This window comes from Pseudophryne corroboree, chromosome 5 (assembly GCF_028390025.1).
Source record: "Pseudophryne corroboree isolate aPseCor3 chromosome 5, aPseCor3.hap2, whole genome shotgun sequence".
NCBI lineage: Eukaryota > Metazoa > Chordata > Amphibia > Anura > Myobatrachidae > Pseudophryne > Pseudophryne corroboree.
This window is the reverse complement of record NC_086448.1, coordinates 736,001,677-736,019,510: the sequence shown is the minus strand read 5'-3', so window position 1 is coordinate 736,019,510 and position 17,834 is coordinate 736,001,677. Positions and strand designations below refer to the sequence as shown.

The 17,834-nt window shown below is 47.6% G+C and overlaps 1 protein-coding gene across 1 annotated transcript in view; it reads left to right on the top strand.

Moving 5' to 3' along the window:
- The window catches only part of TMEM64 (transmembrane protein 64), a 108,849-nt gene that overhangs the window by 74,813 nt on the left and 16,202 nt on the right, over positions 1–17,834 (top strand). The window contains exon 2 of the mRNA XM_063924078.1: positions 11,032–11,187. Coding sequence (XP_063780148.1) covers positions 11,032–11,187 — 156 coding nt within the window. The remainder of the gene's footprint in view (positions 1–11,031; positions 11,188–17,834) is intronic.

Below are 17,834 nucleotides of genomic sequence, written 5' to 3'. Positions count from 1 at the left end.
GCGCGCTGGGAAACACCCCCTAGGGTGGATAAGGCGCTCACACGCTTATCAAAACAAGTGGCGTTACCGTCTCCTGATACGGCCGCCCTCAAGGATGCAGCAGATAGGAGGCTGGAAACTACCTTAAAAAGTATATACACACATACTGGTGTTATACTGCGACCAGCCATCGCCTCAGCCTGGATGTGCAGTGCTGGGGTCGTCTGGTTGGATTCCCTGACTGAAAATATTGATACCCTGGATAGGGACAGTATTTTATTGACTATAGAGCAATTAAAGGATGCTTTCCTTTATATGCGAGATGCGCAGAGAGATATTTGCACTCTGGCATCGAGAGTAAATGCGATGTCCATATCTGCCAGAAGGAGTTTATGGACGCGACAGTGGTCAGGTGATGCGGATTCCAAACGACATATGGAAGTATTGCCGTATAAAGGGGAGGAATTATTTGGCGTCGGTCTATCGGATCTGGTGGCTACGGCAACTGCCGGAAAATCCACTTTTTTACCTCAGACCCCCTCCCAACAGAAAAAGACACCGTCTTTTCAGCCGCAGTCCTTTCGTTCCTATAAGAACAAGCGGACAAAAGGACAGTCATATCTGCCTCGGGGCAGAGGAAGGGGTAAGAGAGGGCAGCAAGCAGCCCCTGCCCAGGAACAGAAGCCCTCCCAGGGTTCTGCAAAGCCCTCAGCATGACGCTGGGGCCTTACAAGCGGACTCAGGAACGGTGGGGGGTCGACTCAAGAATTTCAGCGCACAGTGGGCTTGCTCACAGGTGGACCCCTGGATTCTGCAGGTAGTATCTCAGGGTTACAGGTTGGAATTCGAGAAGTCTCCCCCTCGCCGGTTCCTAAAGTCTGCTTTGCCAACGTCTCCCTCAGACAGGGCGACGGTATTGGAAGCCATTCACAAGCTGTTTGCTCAGCAGGTGATAGTCAAGGTACCCCTCCTACAACAGGGAAAGGGGTATTACTCCACGCTATTTGTGGTACCGAAGCCGGACGGCTCGGTAAGACCTATTCTAAATCTCAAATCTTTGAACCTGTACATACAAAAATTCAAGTTCAAGATGGAGTCACTCAGAGCAGTGATAGCGAATCTGGAAGAAGGGGACTTTATGGTGTCCCTGGACATAAAGGACGCTTACCTGCATGTCCCAATTTGCCCTTCACATCAAGGGTACCTCAGGTTCGTGGTGCAAAACTGTCATTATCAGTTTCAGACGCTGCCGTTTGGATTGTCCACGGCACCTCGGGTCTTTACCAAGGTAATGGCCGAAATGATGATCCTTCTACGAAGAAGAGGCGTATTAATTATCCCTTACTTGGACGATCTCCTGATAAGGGCAAGATCCAGAGAACAGCTGGAAGACGGAGTAGCACTAACCCAACTAGCGCTGCAACAACACGGGTGGATTCTGAATTTTCCAAAATCTCAGTTGACCCCGACGACACGTCTGCTGTTCCTGGGAATGATTCTGGACACGGTTCAGAAAAAGGTGTTTCTTCCGGAGGAGAAAGCCAGGGAGTTATCCGAACTTGTCAGGAACCTCCTAAAACCAGGGACAGTGTCTGTGCATCAATGCACAAGAGTCCTGGGAAAGATGGTGGCTTCTTACGAAGCGATTCCATTCGGCAGATTCCACGCACGAACTTTTCAGTGGGATCTGCTGGACAAATGGTCCGGATCGCATCTGCAGATGCATCAGCGGATAACCTTATCGCCACGGACAAGGGTGTCTCTGCTGTGGTGGTTGCAGAGTGCTCATCTGTTAGAGGGCCGCAGATTCGGCATACAGGACTGGGTCCTGGTGACCACGGATGCCAGTCTGAGAGGCTGGGGAGCGGTCACACAAGGAAGAAACTTCCAGGGAGTATGGTCAAGCCTGGAGATGTCTCTTCACATAAATATACTGGAGCTAAGAGCGATTTACAATGCTCTAAGTCTGGCAAAACCCCTGCTTCAGGGTCAGCCGGTGTTGATCCAGTCGGACAACATCACGGCAGTCGCCCACGTAAACAGACAGGGCGGCACAAGAAGCAGGACAGCAATGGCAGAAGCTGCAAGGATTCTTCGCTGGGCGGAAGATCATGTGATAGCACTGTCAGCAGTATTCATTCCGGGAGTGGACAACTGGGAAGCAGACTTCCTCAGCAGACACGATCTACACCCGGGAGAGTGGGGACTTCATCCAGAAGTCTTCCACATGATTGTGAACCGTTGGGAAAAACCAATGGTGGATATGATGGCGTCCCGCCTCAACAAAAAACTGGACAGGTATTGCGCCAGGTCAAGAGATCCTCAGGCAATAGCTGTGGACGCTCTGGTAACACCGTGGGTGTTCCAGTCAGTGTATGTGTTCCCTCCTCTGCCTCTCATACCAAAAGTACTGAGAATTATACGGCAAAAGGGAGTGAGAACGATACTAGTGGCTCCGGATTGGCCAAGAAGAACTTGGTACCCGGAACTTCAAGAGATGCTCACGGAGGATCCGTGGCCTCTACCTCTACGACGGGACCTACTTCAGCAGGGACCGTGTCTATTCCAAGACTTACCGCCGCTGCGTTTGACGGCATGGCGGTTGAACGCCGAATTCTAAAGGAAAAAGGCATTCCGGAAGAGGTCATTCCTACACTGGTAAAGGCCAGGAAGGAGGTGACTGCACAACATTATCACCGCATTTGGAGGAAATATGTTGCGTGGTGTGAGGCCAGGAAGGCCCCCACGGAGGAATTTCAACTGGATCGATTCCTACATTTCCTGCAAACAGGATTGTCTATGGGCCTCAAATTGGGGTCCATTAAGGTTCAAATTTCGGCCCTGTCGATTTTCTTCCAGAAAGAATTGGCTTCAGTTCCTGAAGTCCAGACTTTTGTAAAAGGAGTACTACATATACAGCCCCCGGTTGTGCCCCCAGTGGCTCCGTGGGATCTTAATGTAGTCTTGGATTTTCTCAAATCCCATTGGTTTGAGCCGCTCAAATCGGTGGAGCTGAAGTATCTTACATGGAAAGTAACCATGCTACTGGCCCTGGCTTCAGCCAGGAGAGTATCAGAATTGGCGGCTTTATCATATAAGAGCCCATATCTGATTTTCCATACGGACAGGGCAGAACTGCGGACGCGTCCTCATTTTCTGCCTAAGGTGGTGTCAGCGTTTCACCTGAACCAGCCTATTGTGGTGCCTGCGGCTACTAATGAGTTGGAGGATTCCAAGTTGTTGGACGTGGTCCGGGCATTGAAAATATATATTTCAAGAACGGCGGGAGTCAGAAAGTCTGACTCACTGCTTATATTGTATGCACCCAACAAGATGGGTGCTCCTGCTTCTAAGCAGACGATTGCTCGTTGGATTTGTAGCACAATTCAACTTGCACATTCTGTGGCAGGCTTGCCACAACCTAAATCTGTCAAGGCCCATTCCACAAGGAAAGTGGGCTCATCCTGGGCGGCTGCCCGGGGAGTCTCGGCATTACAACTCTGCCGAGCTGCTACTTGGTCAGGGGCAAACACGTTTGCAAAATTCTACAAATTTGATACCCTGGCTGAGGAGGACCTTGAGTTCTCTCATTCGGTGCTGCAGAGTCATCCGCACTCTCCCGCCCGTTTGGGAGCTTTGGTATAATCCCCATGGTCCTGACGGAGTCCCCAGCATCCACTTAGGACGTTAGAGAAAATAAGAATTTACTTACCGATAATTCTATTTCTCGTAGTCCGTAGTGGATGCTGGGCGCCCATCCCAAGTGCGGATTGTCTGCAATACTTGTACATAGTTATTGTTACAAAAAAAAATCGGGTTGTTATTTGTTGTGAGCCGTCTGTTCAGAGGCTCCTACGTTTGTCATACTGTTAACTGGGTTCAGATCACAAGTTATACGGTGTGATTGGTGTGGCTGGTATGAGTCTTACCCGGGGTTCAATATCCTTCCTTATTGTGTACGCTCGTCCGGGCACAGTATCCTAACTGAGGCTTTGAGGAGGGTCATAGGGGGAGGAGCCAGTACACACCACCTAATCCTAAAGCTTTATTTTTGTGCCCTGTCTCCTGCGGAGCCGCTATTCCCCATGGTCCTGACGGAGTCCCCAGCATCCACTACGGACTACGAGAAATAGAATTATCGGTAAGTAAATTCTTATTTTCTGGGGAAAATCCTGTCCCTGACCAGAGGATTTATATGTATGGGGAGAAAAAGCATGAAGTGACTTTTCCCCCTTCACATGAATTAAATGAATTATGTGAAAAAGCGTGGGATTCCCCTGACAGGAAGGTGATAGTTTCCAAGAGATTACTTATGGCGTATCCTTTCCCGCCAACGGACAGGTTACGCTGGGAATCCTCCCCTAGGGTAGACAAGGCGTTGACACGCTTGTCCAAGAAGGTGTCCCTGCCGTCTCCGGATACGGCCGCCCTAAAGGATCCTGCGGATAGAAAGCAGGAAGCTATCCTGAAGTCTGTTTATACACATTCTGGCACACTGCTGAGGCCAGCAATTGCTTCGGCCTGGATGTGTAGTGCGGTAGCTGCATGGACGGATTCTCTGTCTGAGGAGTTAGATACCCTGGACAGGGACACTGTTCTACTGACCCTGGCACATATCAAGGACGCAGTCCTATATATGCGGGATGCCCAGAGGGACATTTGCCTGCTGGGCTCTAGAGTAATCGCAATGTCCATTTCAGCCAGAAGGGTCTTATGGACTCGGCAATGGACAGGGGATACCGACTCTAAAAAACACATGGAGGTTTTACCTTATAAGGGTGAGGAATTGTTTGGGGACGGTCTCTCGGACCTAGTTTCCACAGCTACGGCTGGGAAGTCAAATTTCTTGCCTTATGTCCATCCACAACCTAAGAAAGCACCGTATTACCAAATGCAGTCCTTTCGTTCTCAGAGGAGCAAGAAGGTCAGAGGTGCGTCCTTTCTTGCCAGAGGCAGGGGTAGAGGAAAAAAGCTGCACCATGCAGTTAGTTCCCAGGAACAAAAGTCTTCCCCGGCTTCCACTAAATCCACCGCATGACGCTGGGGCTCCACAGGCGGAGCCGTGGGGGCGCGTCTCCGACTTTTCAGCCACCAGTGGGTTCGCTCACAGGTGGATCCTTGGGCTATACAAATTGTGTCTCAGGGATACAAGCTGGAATTCGAGGTGATGCCCCCTCACCGTTACCTAAAATCGGCCTTACCAACTTCCCCCATGGAAAGGGAGATAGTGTTAGAGGCAATTCACAAACTTTTTCTCCAGCAGGTGGTGGTAGAGGTCCCCCCCCTTCAACGGGGAAGGGGCTACTATTCCACTATGTTTGTGGTACCGAAACCGGACGGTTCGGTCAGACCCATTTTAAATTTAAAATCCCTGAACATTTATCTGAAGAAATTCAAGTTCAAAATGGAATCGCTCAGAGCGGTCATTGCAAGCCTGGAGGAAGGGGATTTTATGGTGTCTCTGGACATCAAGGATGCTTACTTGCATGTCCCCATTTATCCGTCTCATCAGGAGTACCTCAGGTTTGTGGTACGGGACTGTCATTACCAATTCCAGACGTTGCCGTTTGGCCTGTCCACGGCACCGAGAGTTTTTACCAAAGTGATGGCGGAAATGATGGTGCTCCTTCGGAAGCAAGGGGTTACAATTATCCCATACTTGGACGATCTCCTCATAAAGGCGAGGTCCAGGGAGCAGTTGCTGATCAGCGTAGCGCACTCTCAGGAAGTGTTGCGTCAGCACGGCTGGATTCTGAACATTCCAAAGTCGCAGCTGATTCCTGCGACGCGTCTGCCCTTCCTAAAATCCCTGAACATTTATCTGAAGAAATTCAAGTTCAAAATGGAATCGCTCAGAGCGGTCATTGCAAGCCTGGAGGAAGGGGATTTTATGGTGTCTCTGGATATCAAGGATGCTTACTTGCATGTCCCCATTTATCCGCCTCATCAGGAGTACCTCAGGTTTGTGGTACGGGACTGTCATTACCAATTCCAGACGTTGCCGTTTGGCCTGTCCACGGTACCGAGAGTTTTTACCAAAGTGATAGCGGAAATGATGGTGCTCCTTCGGAAGCAAGGGGTTACAATTATCCCATACTTGGACGATCTCCTCATAAAGGCGAGGTCCAGGGAGCAGTTGCTGATCAGCGTAGCACACTCTCAGGAAGTGTTGCGTCAGCAGGGCTGGATTCTGAACATTCCAAAGTCGCAGCTGATTCCTGCGACGCGTCTGCCCTTCCTGGGCATGATTCTGGACACAGACCAGAAGAAGGTGTTTCTCCGGGAGGAGAAGGCTCAGGAGCTCGTGACTCTGGTCAGAGACCTCCTAAAGCCAAAACAGATGTCGGTGCATCGCTGCACGCGAGTCCTGGGAAAGATGGTGGCGTCATACGAAGCCATTCCCTTCGGCAGGTTCCATGCGAGGATCTTTCAGTGGGATCTGCTGGACAAGTGCTCCGGATCGCATCTTCAGATGCATCGGATGATCACCCTGTCCCCCAGGGCCAGGGTGTCTCTTCTGTGGTGGCTACAAGGTGCTCACCTCCTCGAGGGCCGCAGATTCGGCATACAGGACTGGGTCCTGGTGACCACGGATGCAAGCCTCCGAGGGTGGGGGGCAGTCACTCAAGGAAGAAACTTCCAAGGGTTGTGGTCAAGTCAGGAGACTTGTCTGCACATCAATATCCTGGAACTAAGCGCCATATACAACGCCCTGAGTCAAGCGGAGCCTCTGCTTCGAAACCAACCAGTGCTGATTCAGTCAGACAACATCACGGCAGTGGCCCATGTAAACCGCCAGGGCGGCACAAGAAGCAGGGTGGCAATGGCAGAAGACACCAGGATTCTTCGGTGGGCGGAGAATCACGTACTAGCACTGTCAGCAGTGTTCATTCCGGGAGTGGACAACTGGGAAGCAGACTTCCTCAGCAGACACGACCTCCACCCGGGAGAGTGGGGACTTCATCAAGAAGTCTTCACGCAGAATGCAAATCGATGGGAACTGCCACAGGTGGACATGATGGCGTCCCGTCTCAACAAAAAGCTAAAAAGATATTGCGCCAGGTCAAGGGACCCTCAGGCGATAGCTGTGGACACACTAGTAACACCGTGGGTGTTCCAGTCGGTCTACGTGTTTCCTCCTCTTCCTCTCATACCAAAGGTGCTGAGAATTGTAAGAAAAAGAGGAGTGAGAACAATACTCATTGTTCCGGATTGGCCAAGAAGGACTTGGTACCCGGAATTGCAAGAAATGCTCACAGATGACCCATGGCCTCTGCCAGTCAGACAGGACCTGTTACAACAAGGGCCCTGTCTGTTCCAAGACTTACCGCGGCTGCGTTTGACGGCATGGCGGTTGAACACCGGATCCTAGCAGAAAAGGGCATTCCGGAAGCAGTTATTCCTACGCTGATAAAGGCTAGGAAGGACGTGACCGCAAAACATTATCACCGTATATGGCGAAAATATGTTGCTTGGTGTGAGGCCAGGAGGCCCCTACAGAGGAATTCCAGCTGGGTCGATTCCTGCACTTCCTACAGTCAGGTGTTACCATGGGCCTAAAATTAGGGTCCATAAAGGTCCAGATTTCGGCCCTATCCATTTTCTTTCAAAAAGAACTGGCTTCACTGCCTGAGGTTCAGACGTTTGTTAAGGGAGTGCTGCATATTCAGTTTCCTTTTGTGCCACCAGTGGCATCTTGGGATCTTAACGTGGTCTTGGCTTTCCTGAAATCCCACTGGTTTGAGCCACTTAAGACGGTGGAGCTAAAGTATCTCGCATGGAAAGTGGTCATGCTGTTGGCCCTAGCCTCAGCTAGGCGTGTGTCAGAATTGGCGGCTTTGTCATGTAAAAGCCCCTATCTGGTTTTCCATATGGACAGGGCAGAATTGCGAACTCGTCCGCAGTTTCTGCCAAAGGTGGTGTCATCTTTTCATCTGAACCAACCCATTGTAATGTCAGCTCTTTTGGGCACAGTTTTCTTAACTGAGGTCTGGAGGAGGGGCATAGAGGGAGGAGCCAGTGCACACCAGATAGTACTAAATCTTTCTTTAGAGTGCCCAGTCTCCTGCGGTGCCCGCTATTCCCCATGGTCCTTACGGAGTCCCCAGCATCCACTACGGACTACGAGAAATAGAATTACTGTGAGTAAATTCTTATTTTTTCTTTTTTTTAACCTTTTCATACTTAACGATCCACGTGGACTACGATTGGAACGGTAATCTGTGCCGAGCGAAGCGGTAGCGGAGCGAAGGCACCATGCCCGAAGCATGGCGAGCGAAGCGAGCCATGCGAGGGGATGCGGTGCACTAATTGGGGTTCCCGGTCACTCTACGAAGAAAACGACACCAAAATAACATTAAAAATTCATGTCGACCTTTTGACCTGTCGACCTAGAACATGTCGACCTAAAGACCCTGTCGACCTAGTTACTGTCGACCAATAGTGGTCGACCTAGACAGTGTCGACCTAGTTACTGTTGACTTTCAATACCACACCCCTTTGGAACACCCTTATGAGCTCTGCGATTCTCCCCCCGGATCCCTTCTGGATTGATTGCGTGTATGTCTCCCTTCCAGAGAGATTTTGGAAAAGGAGATAATGGGTGGTATTCAAATGATATACCACACCCAATCTCCTTTCTAAAATAATTCCCGTTATCGCGCATATTACGCCCATAGTAGTCAGGTTTAGCGGTGTAAGGGGTTGGGTGCCTTGCCACCTCGGTGGCAGCGAGCTGAAATGATTATACCACGCCTGTCATCAGAAACAAAATGGGTGAGGAAGGGGGTGAAAATAATTGAATACCGCCTAATGTGTAGGAGGTCCACTCAGACAAATGGCTAGTTATTTGGAGAGCCACCTCCCTACAAGGACCATTACATGGCGTGTCCTGAGCCATGTTATAGTAGTCGCATGTCTGGCTATAAAGCTGCTTATGTTCTGCTTTGGGGGTAGAGATGGTTCCCATTAACTGTCTTTGTTTTTGATAATTTATGATGTATACTGGGTTCTGTGCTATATTAAATACAGAAGCTTACACTGTTTATACCCCACGCATGTTACCCTGTATTTCAACACCTGATCAACACGTCCACATGTTCCTGTAAAACATCCTCACTTTGCTGCTAGAACAGTCTCCACTATTGTGGGAAGTATTTCTGCTGGCTATTGGAACATAGCTGCATGGATTCACATCCAGTCATTTACAAGAGCATTACCTGTAGTGGGATGCGTTGAGCATCCCGGCTGTCGGGATTCCGGTGGTCATGTGACAGACGCCGGAATCCCGACACCACTCAATAGACCGGCAGCGGGTCACAGACAGGCCAGAGGTAAGTGTTGGTGCACGGGGTACTGGTGGGGTGGGGGATTTAGTTTGTTAGGGTCAGGCATAAACCCCATCTCCCAGCGGTCACTGTAGCCAGGTGGTTAGCCCTAACCCAACACCCCCCCTATGGTAGGGGACAGGAGGGGGTTGGAAAATCTTACCCCCTCCAATGTCGCGATGCAGCGGTCGGTCTTGTGACCCCCGGCATCCTGACCGCCGGGATATAGTACAGTATGTATTCCCCTGTAGTGAGATTGGGCACTGATGGTCTGATTCGAAGACAGCATTCACTCTGTGCAGGCCAGACAAGTTTTTCTACAACAAACGCTGCAAACCATAGACCTACAGAAACAGTGTGTACACGCCTTTACAACTCTAGCAGGGCAGATGTGTTTTGATCTGACAAATAGATTATTGGGCACAACCATACAATACTGCCTCAGATCACACACTCCTCTCTTTCCGTCTATCACATGTCTGTCACCCTCTACAACCCCCTCTCTCTCTTCTCTCGCTCTCTCTCTCTCTCTCTCTCTCTCTCTCTCTCTCTCTCTCATTATGGACAACTATATTTATAAAAATATGGCTACAACAGCATGAAAAAGGAAATGACAAAGGGGAAGTGCCATAAAAAAGTAGCTATATACAGATATGTCTTCGTACATCTTTGCTGCAGTCACGCCAAACTGCCCTCTTGGCACGCCAGATAGTTAGAATCTTCTAGCAGCGGGCGTCCATTTTGTTTCTTTCTTTTTTGCCAAAAAAGGAATAATGGTCGCAACGCAATACGGCTAGGATGCCCGAGGAGACTGTTGATTAATTTGATATGACTCTTGTATATCTGTGTGTGACTGAGGGGTAAATGTATTATGCTTTATTATGGGGTAGAAGTTGTATCAACACACGTTATGTGCACTGATACCGCTACTACCCCATGAAAGACTGCAGCAGTGCGAGCAAGGTGAAGACCCCTGTCTATATCGGTGCTGCTGTCGGTGGCACTGACCGTTCCGACAGCTGCAGCTGTTGTTTCCCGGTGCAGAGCACTGTTCCTGGCTGTCTGCTCCGACAGCCTGGGACTGTGCATACATAGAACAATAAAGTTTGTTGTTTTTTCTTTCACAAATGCAGTGGGGGCCGCTGGGGGATTTCTGACCGGCGCATGCGCAGACAGTATGCAGCGCAGGTCAGTGGGAGCAGAGACTGACGAAATAGGGAGCGTACTTCGACACACAGGTACTTTAACACTCTCCCTCTTCGGCAAACATAATTTTAATATATGCTGGCATTATGTGGACCTGCAATACATAGGTGAAGCGGGTCCTTACGTGGCCGAAGCATGTATTTTAAAACACGAGTCTCTGAATCTGTACACGAAGTGCTACAATGTAGCAGCTGCAGATTTTTTCAATACAAGTTCTGTTCTGTTCCGAATACAGACTCCGTCACACATAGTATATGTATCATACATCAAATTAATCAGCACGGTTTCCCCATGCGTCCTATTCGCATTGCGTTCCAACTAAGCTGCATTTTCGGCAACAAATGGCTCCCGTCGTTAGCAGAGTTGCATGGAACTTGTCAGCTCACTCGCGCATTACACGAAGCATGGTGCATTAAAGCTAGATGTATAAGGAGGCATCTGTAGCGATCATATATGATTATTGCATTACTTGTATTTTAACCTCACCATTCATATTACTCTAACATGATCTGATTTTTAGATTACAGATCTATCGCTTCCCAACTATCTCGCAGCTTCCTCCGTTGGCTTATTTCCAACCCAGCTATTGAATTCCTACTTGGGAACCACCCTGCGGACCATGGAGGACGTCATTGCCGAGCAAAGTGTTAGTGGATACTTTATATTCAGCTTGCAGGTAATGCCCACACTTGCTGTTACATTATAAGAAACACAACTGTCTAGCGAGGAGGCTGTGAAGTACTGATTTACAATCATGATTGATAAGGTTTCTGCTGCAGCATTTAATAGACCTACAAAAACAGACGTCAATGCCGTAGACTTGTGTTGTGGAGGCTGCCACGGTTAGCAGAAGGCTGGCTTGTACAAGTCATTAAAACATCTTGTAGGCACAATCATGGCAGCAGTGAGTAACACAACAAGGAATTATTTGTCACGACTGCGTTGTGAATGTAATGACTCAATTTAGACATTTAAATATGTGAAGAATAAAGAATAGAAAGGTCTACGGTATATACACATTGATAGTGCTATAATTTCAGATTGTGGTGATTAAACATACAATACGCTGGACAGTGCTTTAGAAACCTGGACATGTCCTAGTTATCCATCCATTGTAGCACTGTGTTATGGTCAGGTTACCTGGATTCTACACTTGGGAATTGTTGTTTTGACAGAGAAACCACTTATACCCCTTTTCCACCTACGAGCACAGGTGGTCGCAGCTGGGAGCCTGAAACGGGTGCTAACCGGCTGCGGCCCGTGCTCAGCCCCCTTTCCCATTGCGCTCACCAACCCGGCATATTGCTAGTGACGCGGCAGGGGCGGTGCCGGGAGTTCACATGATCTCCCAGCACCGCCCTTCCATACAGTGTAAACGGGAGCCGTGTCACATCGACACGGCTTCCGTTTACACTACAACCCTACCCGGATCATTCCTGTGTCCTACCCAGGTATTTACCTGGGTAGGATTCACGGGTCACTTGATCCGGGTTTTTGCAGGGGGAAACCCTTTTCTACTTGCAAGAAACACGGGTAAATGCGCGCCCCCATGCATTTACCCGTGTTTTTTGAGCTAGTGGAAAAGGGGTATTAGTTGCGTGACACTTGTAGTGATTGCATGCTTGTCCCAGTGTTCAGTACGTCTGCAGGGAATACGGTCATATAGGTTGACAGTACTTAGGTCGACATGGAAAAAGGTTGACATGCGTTTAGAAAAAAAAAAAATCCTTTTTTTTTTTTTGTACTTTTTCATACTTTATGATCCACGTGGACTAATTTGGGAATAGTAACCTGTGCCGAGCCCAGCAGTAGCAGAGCGAGGCACCTTGCCCTGAAGCATGGTGAGCGAAGCGGTGCACTAATAGGGGTTCCCCGTCACTTTACGAAGAAAACGACGCCAGAAAAAGTTTAAAAAAAAAACCTCGTCGCCCTAGTCACCATGTCGACCAATAGTGGTCGACCTAATGACCCATACCCGTCTGCAGTTATTACACATGGGAGAAGCACCACTGTTTTACTGATATGAGGAGAATTCACTTAGCCGCAATAACCCGTTGTTGCAGTAGAAACGGGGTTATTATTGTGACCTGCGATGAGCCCGTATTCATTTGTCCACTATACATTTTCATTGATAATTTCTACTTCGGTTTACAGCAAATTTCACTTTGCTACCTCTGAGCAGGTAATAAGCTTGGGGAAAATCCCTGTTCTAAGGTAAAAGTTTCAGGATTTGGTTCCCCCCCTACCTTCCCCCAAGTAACTACTTAGGCACTTAGAAGTTTTTAATTGTTTTTAAGGTAATGATGTACAGGTATGTCACTTTTGGAGTAAAAAAATGCAAAATGGTGGAAATTGCGGTAAAAGGTATGGCACATGTATATCGGGGTGCTTTATGAGTGGTACAACTGTTTTTAGGCTTGCAGGTGGGAGTATTCTTATAATTTTTTTTTAAATGGCTTTAAATTACCCAAACATATGCTTATACCCATTTTTATGTACCCCAATTTAATTTGAGCGCTTACTTTGCTGAAAACACTAGCTTTATATTTTTTTCCCCTCATACGTCCTAGAGGATGCTGGGGATGTTTCAAGAACCATGGGGTATAGAAGGGGTCCACAGGAGACATGGGCACACTATAAGACTTTGAATGGGTGTGAACTGGCTCCTCCCTCTATGCCCCTCCTCCTCCAGTTAGATTCTGTGCCCAGCGAGACTGGATGCACACTGGGGAGCTCTCCAAAGTTTCTCAGGGAAAATACTTTATTAAGTTTTATTTTCAGGGAGAGCTGCTGGCAACAGGCTCCCTGCATCGTGGGACTGAGGGAGAGAAGCAGACCTACTTCTTAAGAGTTCAAGGGCTCTGCTTCTTAGGCTGCTGGACACCATTAGCTCCAGAGAGTTCGATCACTTGGTACGCCTAGCTGCTTGTTCCCGGAGCCGCGCCTTCACCCCCTCTCACAGAGCCAGAAGATTGAAGCCGGGCGAGTATGAGAAGATCAGAAGACTTCAGTGACGGCAGAAGACGTTTGAGGTGCCGCACTGCGCTCCATGCTCCCACTCTGATCACGGCACTGGGGGGCGCCCTGGGCAGCATGGGGGACCTCAAACAGCACTGGCATAGGATATAACAGTGCCCAGGCACTTGTTAAGGGACCCCCACCAGTATAAAGATTTTTTGAGCGGGACTGAAGCGCGCCATATAGTGGGCGGGGCTTAGCCCGCATAGCTCTGACCAGTGCCATTTTTCTCTTCACAGAAGGCTGCAGAGACTCTGGCCCTGTCTTCCACACTGCTGTACAAGTAACAGGGTGCAAAACGGGGGGGGGGGGGGTCACTAGTGATAGGTGATTTATATATATATATATATATATATATATTATAGTCGAGTGGATGCTCGGCACTCTGGACTCAATGAATGTGGTAAATGATCAGCCCTCCGGTACTGTCAACGTTTCAATTTATTCCAAATTTTTCTCAAGACATATAAATGAACATAGACAAACACTCACCTTATATCCCCACCATTGTGCAGGTGCGCGTGCCGGAGCGGGGGACCGCCTCCCGGCGAGGTCCGTCGGGCCGGAAGTCTCCCGTCAGCTGTGGCGCAGTAAAACGACGTCATCGCGTATTGCGCGATGCACGTCCAGTGCTGGGTTGCCATGGCAATGCTATACACAACAACAAGGATTGTATAAGCTTAACAGTACTTGCTATATAAAACAAGTAAATTGCTATGTTGCGGCTCTATTCATGAAACTGTATTGTGCAATCCATTAGTGCCTGATGTGAATAACTTAGAATAGCAGTGCGAAAAAACTGTGAAAGAGTGAAAGAAGAAGAGAGAGAGAGAGGGAAGGGGGACGAAAAAAGAAAAAAAGGGGAGAAAAAAGAAAAGGAGGAGAGGGAAGTAGGAACGAAAGAGAGAGAAGGAGAGAGAAAAAGAGGAATAAAGAGATAGAGAGAAAAAAAGAGAGAAAAAAGGGGAAAAAAGGAAGAGAAAGAAAAGGGGAAATAAAGGGGGGAGAGGGAAGGAGGAGGGAGAGGTCGAAAGAAAGAACAGCTGAAAAAGACTGATTACAACAAAGATATATAAAAATATATATAAAAGTGTATAACAATTAGTAAACATATTGAGGCTAAAGGAAACAAGATAGAGGTACCATATCATTAAGGCCCCGGGGAGTCACAGTATCCAGTTTGTGAATCCACCTTGATTCACATCTCAGAAGGGCCTTGCCCCGGTCACCACCACGAAGCAAGGGTGGTATGTGATCTATCATTCTGTATCTGATGGTGGCTAGGGCATGTTTAGCTAATACAAAATGGCGAGCGACCGGTTGGTCACTGCTGCCCTTTTGTAGAGCTAGTCTAATGGATGACCTATGGGCAGTCATGCGTTCCTTAAATTTACGCGTGGTTTTGCCCACATATGACAGACCACAAGGGCAAAGTATCTGGTATACTGTGTGTGTGGTTTCACATGTCAGATGGTGTTTAATATGAAACTTAGTGCCCAGATGTGGGTGGCAAAATGTGTTTCCTGTGATCATATGATTACATGTAACACAGGTACATTTAAAGCAACCTGTTTTCTGGTGAGGTAAGAAGCTGCTTTGGGGGGATTTGGTCCTGCTCGAGATGTCTGACTTGACCAAAAGATCCCGTAGATTCCTAGATCTTTTGAAGCACGGCATAAGATCTGTCTGGTTTAGAGGTAAATGTTGATCAGATTTGATCACGTGCCAATGTTTTTTGGCAATTTGCATATTTTTGTCCGAAGAGGTGTTATATGAGGTCACCCACGGTAATTTAGTATAGGTTGATGTTCTTTCTTTAGGGCGTAGGAGAGTCTCCCTTTCCATAAGAAGGACTTTTCGTTTGGTCATTTGCATATTCTTTAAACTGTATCCTCTGTGTACAAAACGTTCTATTAGTTCATCCATTTGTGCTGATGCTTTGGATCTGTCACTGTTGATTCTGTGTATTCTCAACATCTGTGAGTACGGGAGGCCAGCCTTAAGATTTCTCGGGTGGCAGCTGTTCCAATGCAGATATGAGTTACGATCCGTATCCTTGGTGTAGACCGTGGTGTTAATGAGCGAGTCTACTATGGAGATCCTGACGTCTAGGAAGTCTATGCTGTGTTCATCCATCTTGGCTGTTAATTTGACTGGACTGTCAGAACTGTTATGTTCAGTGATAACCGCTTCCAGTGACGCTTTCGGTCCTTTCCAGAATAATAGAAGGTCGTCTATGAATCTGGAGTAGAATATAATATTATCAGCCACTTTAGGATTTTTAAAGAAAATTTCTTCCTCTATTTGAAGCATATATAGGTTGGCGTAAGTTGGGGCTACTGCCGAGCCCATGGCACAACCTCTTTCCTGGAGATAATATTTGTTATTAAATAGGAAGAAGTTCCTCGTAAGGATGAGTTCTAACAGATGTATCAGAATGTAAATTTGTTCTGCCCCAAATGGACTCTCCTTCTGTAGTGCTGTTTGAACTGCAGATAAGCCTGCTTTGTGTGGTATGACTGTGTATAAGCTAGTGACATCCGCAGTCACCAGCCACACATCTTTGGGAAGAGGACCAATATTGTTTAGTTTGTTTAGCAGCATTGTGGTGTCTAGAAGGCTGCGTGGATGCGCTGAGACATATGGTTGCAGTATAGAGTCTAACAGTACTGCCGTCGGTTGGAACAGAGATCCCCTGGCAGATATTATGGGTCTCCCTGGAGGGGGAGATATCCCTTTGTGTATTTTTGGTACCGTGTATAACACAGGGACCAGTGGGTGCTCTGGTAATAATACTTCATATGTCTCCTCTGTGATGATATTGGCATCTTGTGCCTGCAGAAGTGCCGATCTGAGTTCTTTTTTATACTGCTCAGTGGGATTACCCCTCAACAGACTATATGTGCCTGGTTCTTCTAATTGACGCTTGATTTCTGTTATATAATCAGGGAGATCTTGCAGTACAATCGCACCCCCTTTATCGGTGGGCCGAATTATTAACTGGTCATTCTCCATTAGTGATCGTAGAGCTTGCTGCTCGGATTTGGAGAGATTAGAATGTGTAGGTACATCATGATTAATATGTGCCTTAACCTCCTGATCAATAATTCTCATGTATGTTTTGATACTGGAATTATTTGAAAGAGGTTCAAAAGTAGAAGGGGTCTTAAATTGTAGTAATTTCTCAGGGATCGTGGTGACCTGATCCCGAGGTTTGCAAGAAAAGAATTCTTGGAGTTTTAGCTTGCGTTGTAGCTGGTGGGTTTCCACCTGCCAGTTGAGCTTGTCAAAGTTCGCAGACGGCACAAAGGACAACCCTTTTGCTAATACACTTGCTTCATTATCAGTCAATTCGAAACTTGAGAGATTAAAGATTATTTCTTTATCCCTGTCACGGGTGGTTTTCTTCCACGTGCTGAGGCGTTTGTACTGTCCTCCTCGTCTGGTAGGACCGCCTTTTTTGGGAGCTTGGTGCGAGTTGTCACCCCTAAAGGGATAGAGGGGTTTCTGGGATTTTTACGTCGAGTGCCTGTGCGTTCTTGTTCGCTACCTGTGCTGGTATTTTCTGCAGAGGTATCTGTGTCCAATCTGGTTTGAGGGTATCTCCGTCGTCTGAAAAAAGGTTGCCTCTGCTCATTGTTATGGCCAGATAACCATCGGTATACTTGGTGGTTTTCGTAGTCTTTTTCCACTTTAAGGAATTTTTCCTTTTTAAATTTGATGAGATCCCTTTTGTATGTTGATAATTGGTTGCTTAATTTGACAAGCCATTCATTCTCCGTATCCATCGTGAGCACTGGTAGATGGGTTTCTTCCATTTTATCTATTTTTACTTTGATTTTTTCCACCTCCTTGGTGGATTGTTCAATAACTAGTACCATGAGATCTAGTGAGCACTTGTTAAGGATGGAGACCCATCTGCGACAGAATCCGGGGTCGAATCTGCCTATTGTGGGGCAGTTCCGGACTCTGAATCCTCGGGGGATTTTTTTACATCGAAAGTAATCACTCAGAGAGATCGCATGGTAATTGAAATCGATCTCCTTTTTCTTCAACCGTAATAGATCCCGGAAAATGATGTCCGGGGCCAATGCTTCCGTCTGTGTGAAAAGTTGTTCCTTGTGTAATATGGCCTCTGTTTCACTTTCAGAATAACTAAAATATTCTTGTAACGGTATCAGTAGTGGATTGAAAGGTTCTTGATCCGGCACTTGAGATTCCGCCATGATGTAAAGCGTAGAATAGGCCTTATTGGTTAGTCCTTGTGAAATGGGTGTCGTAGTGAGCAATGGCAATTGTCACACC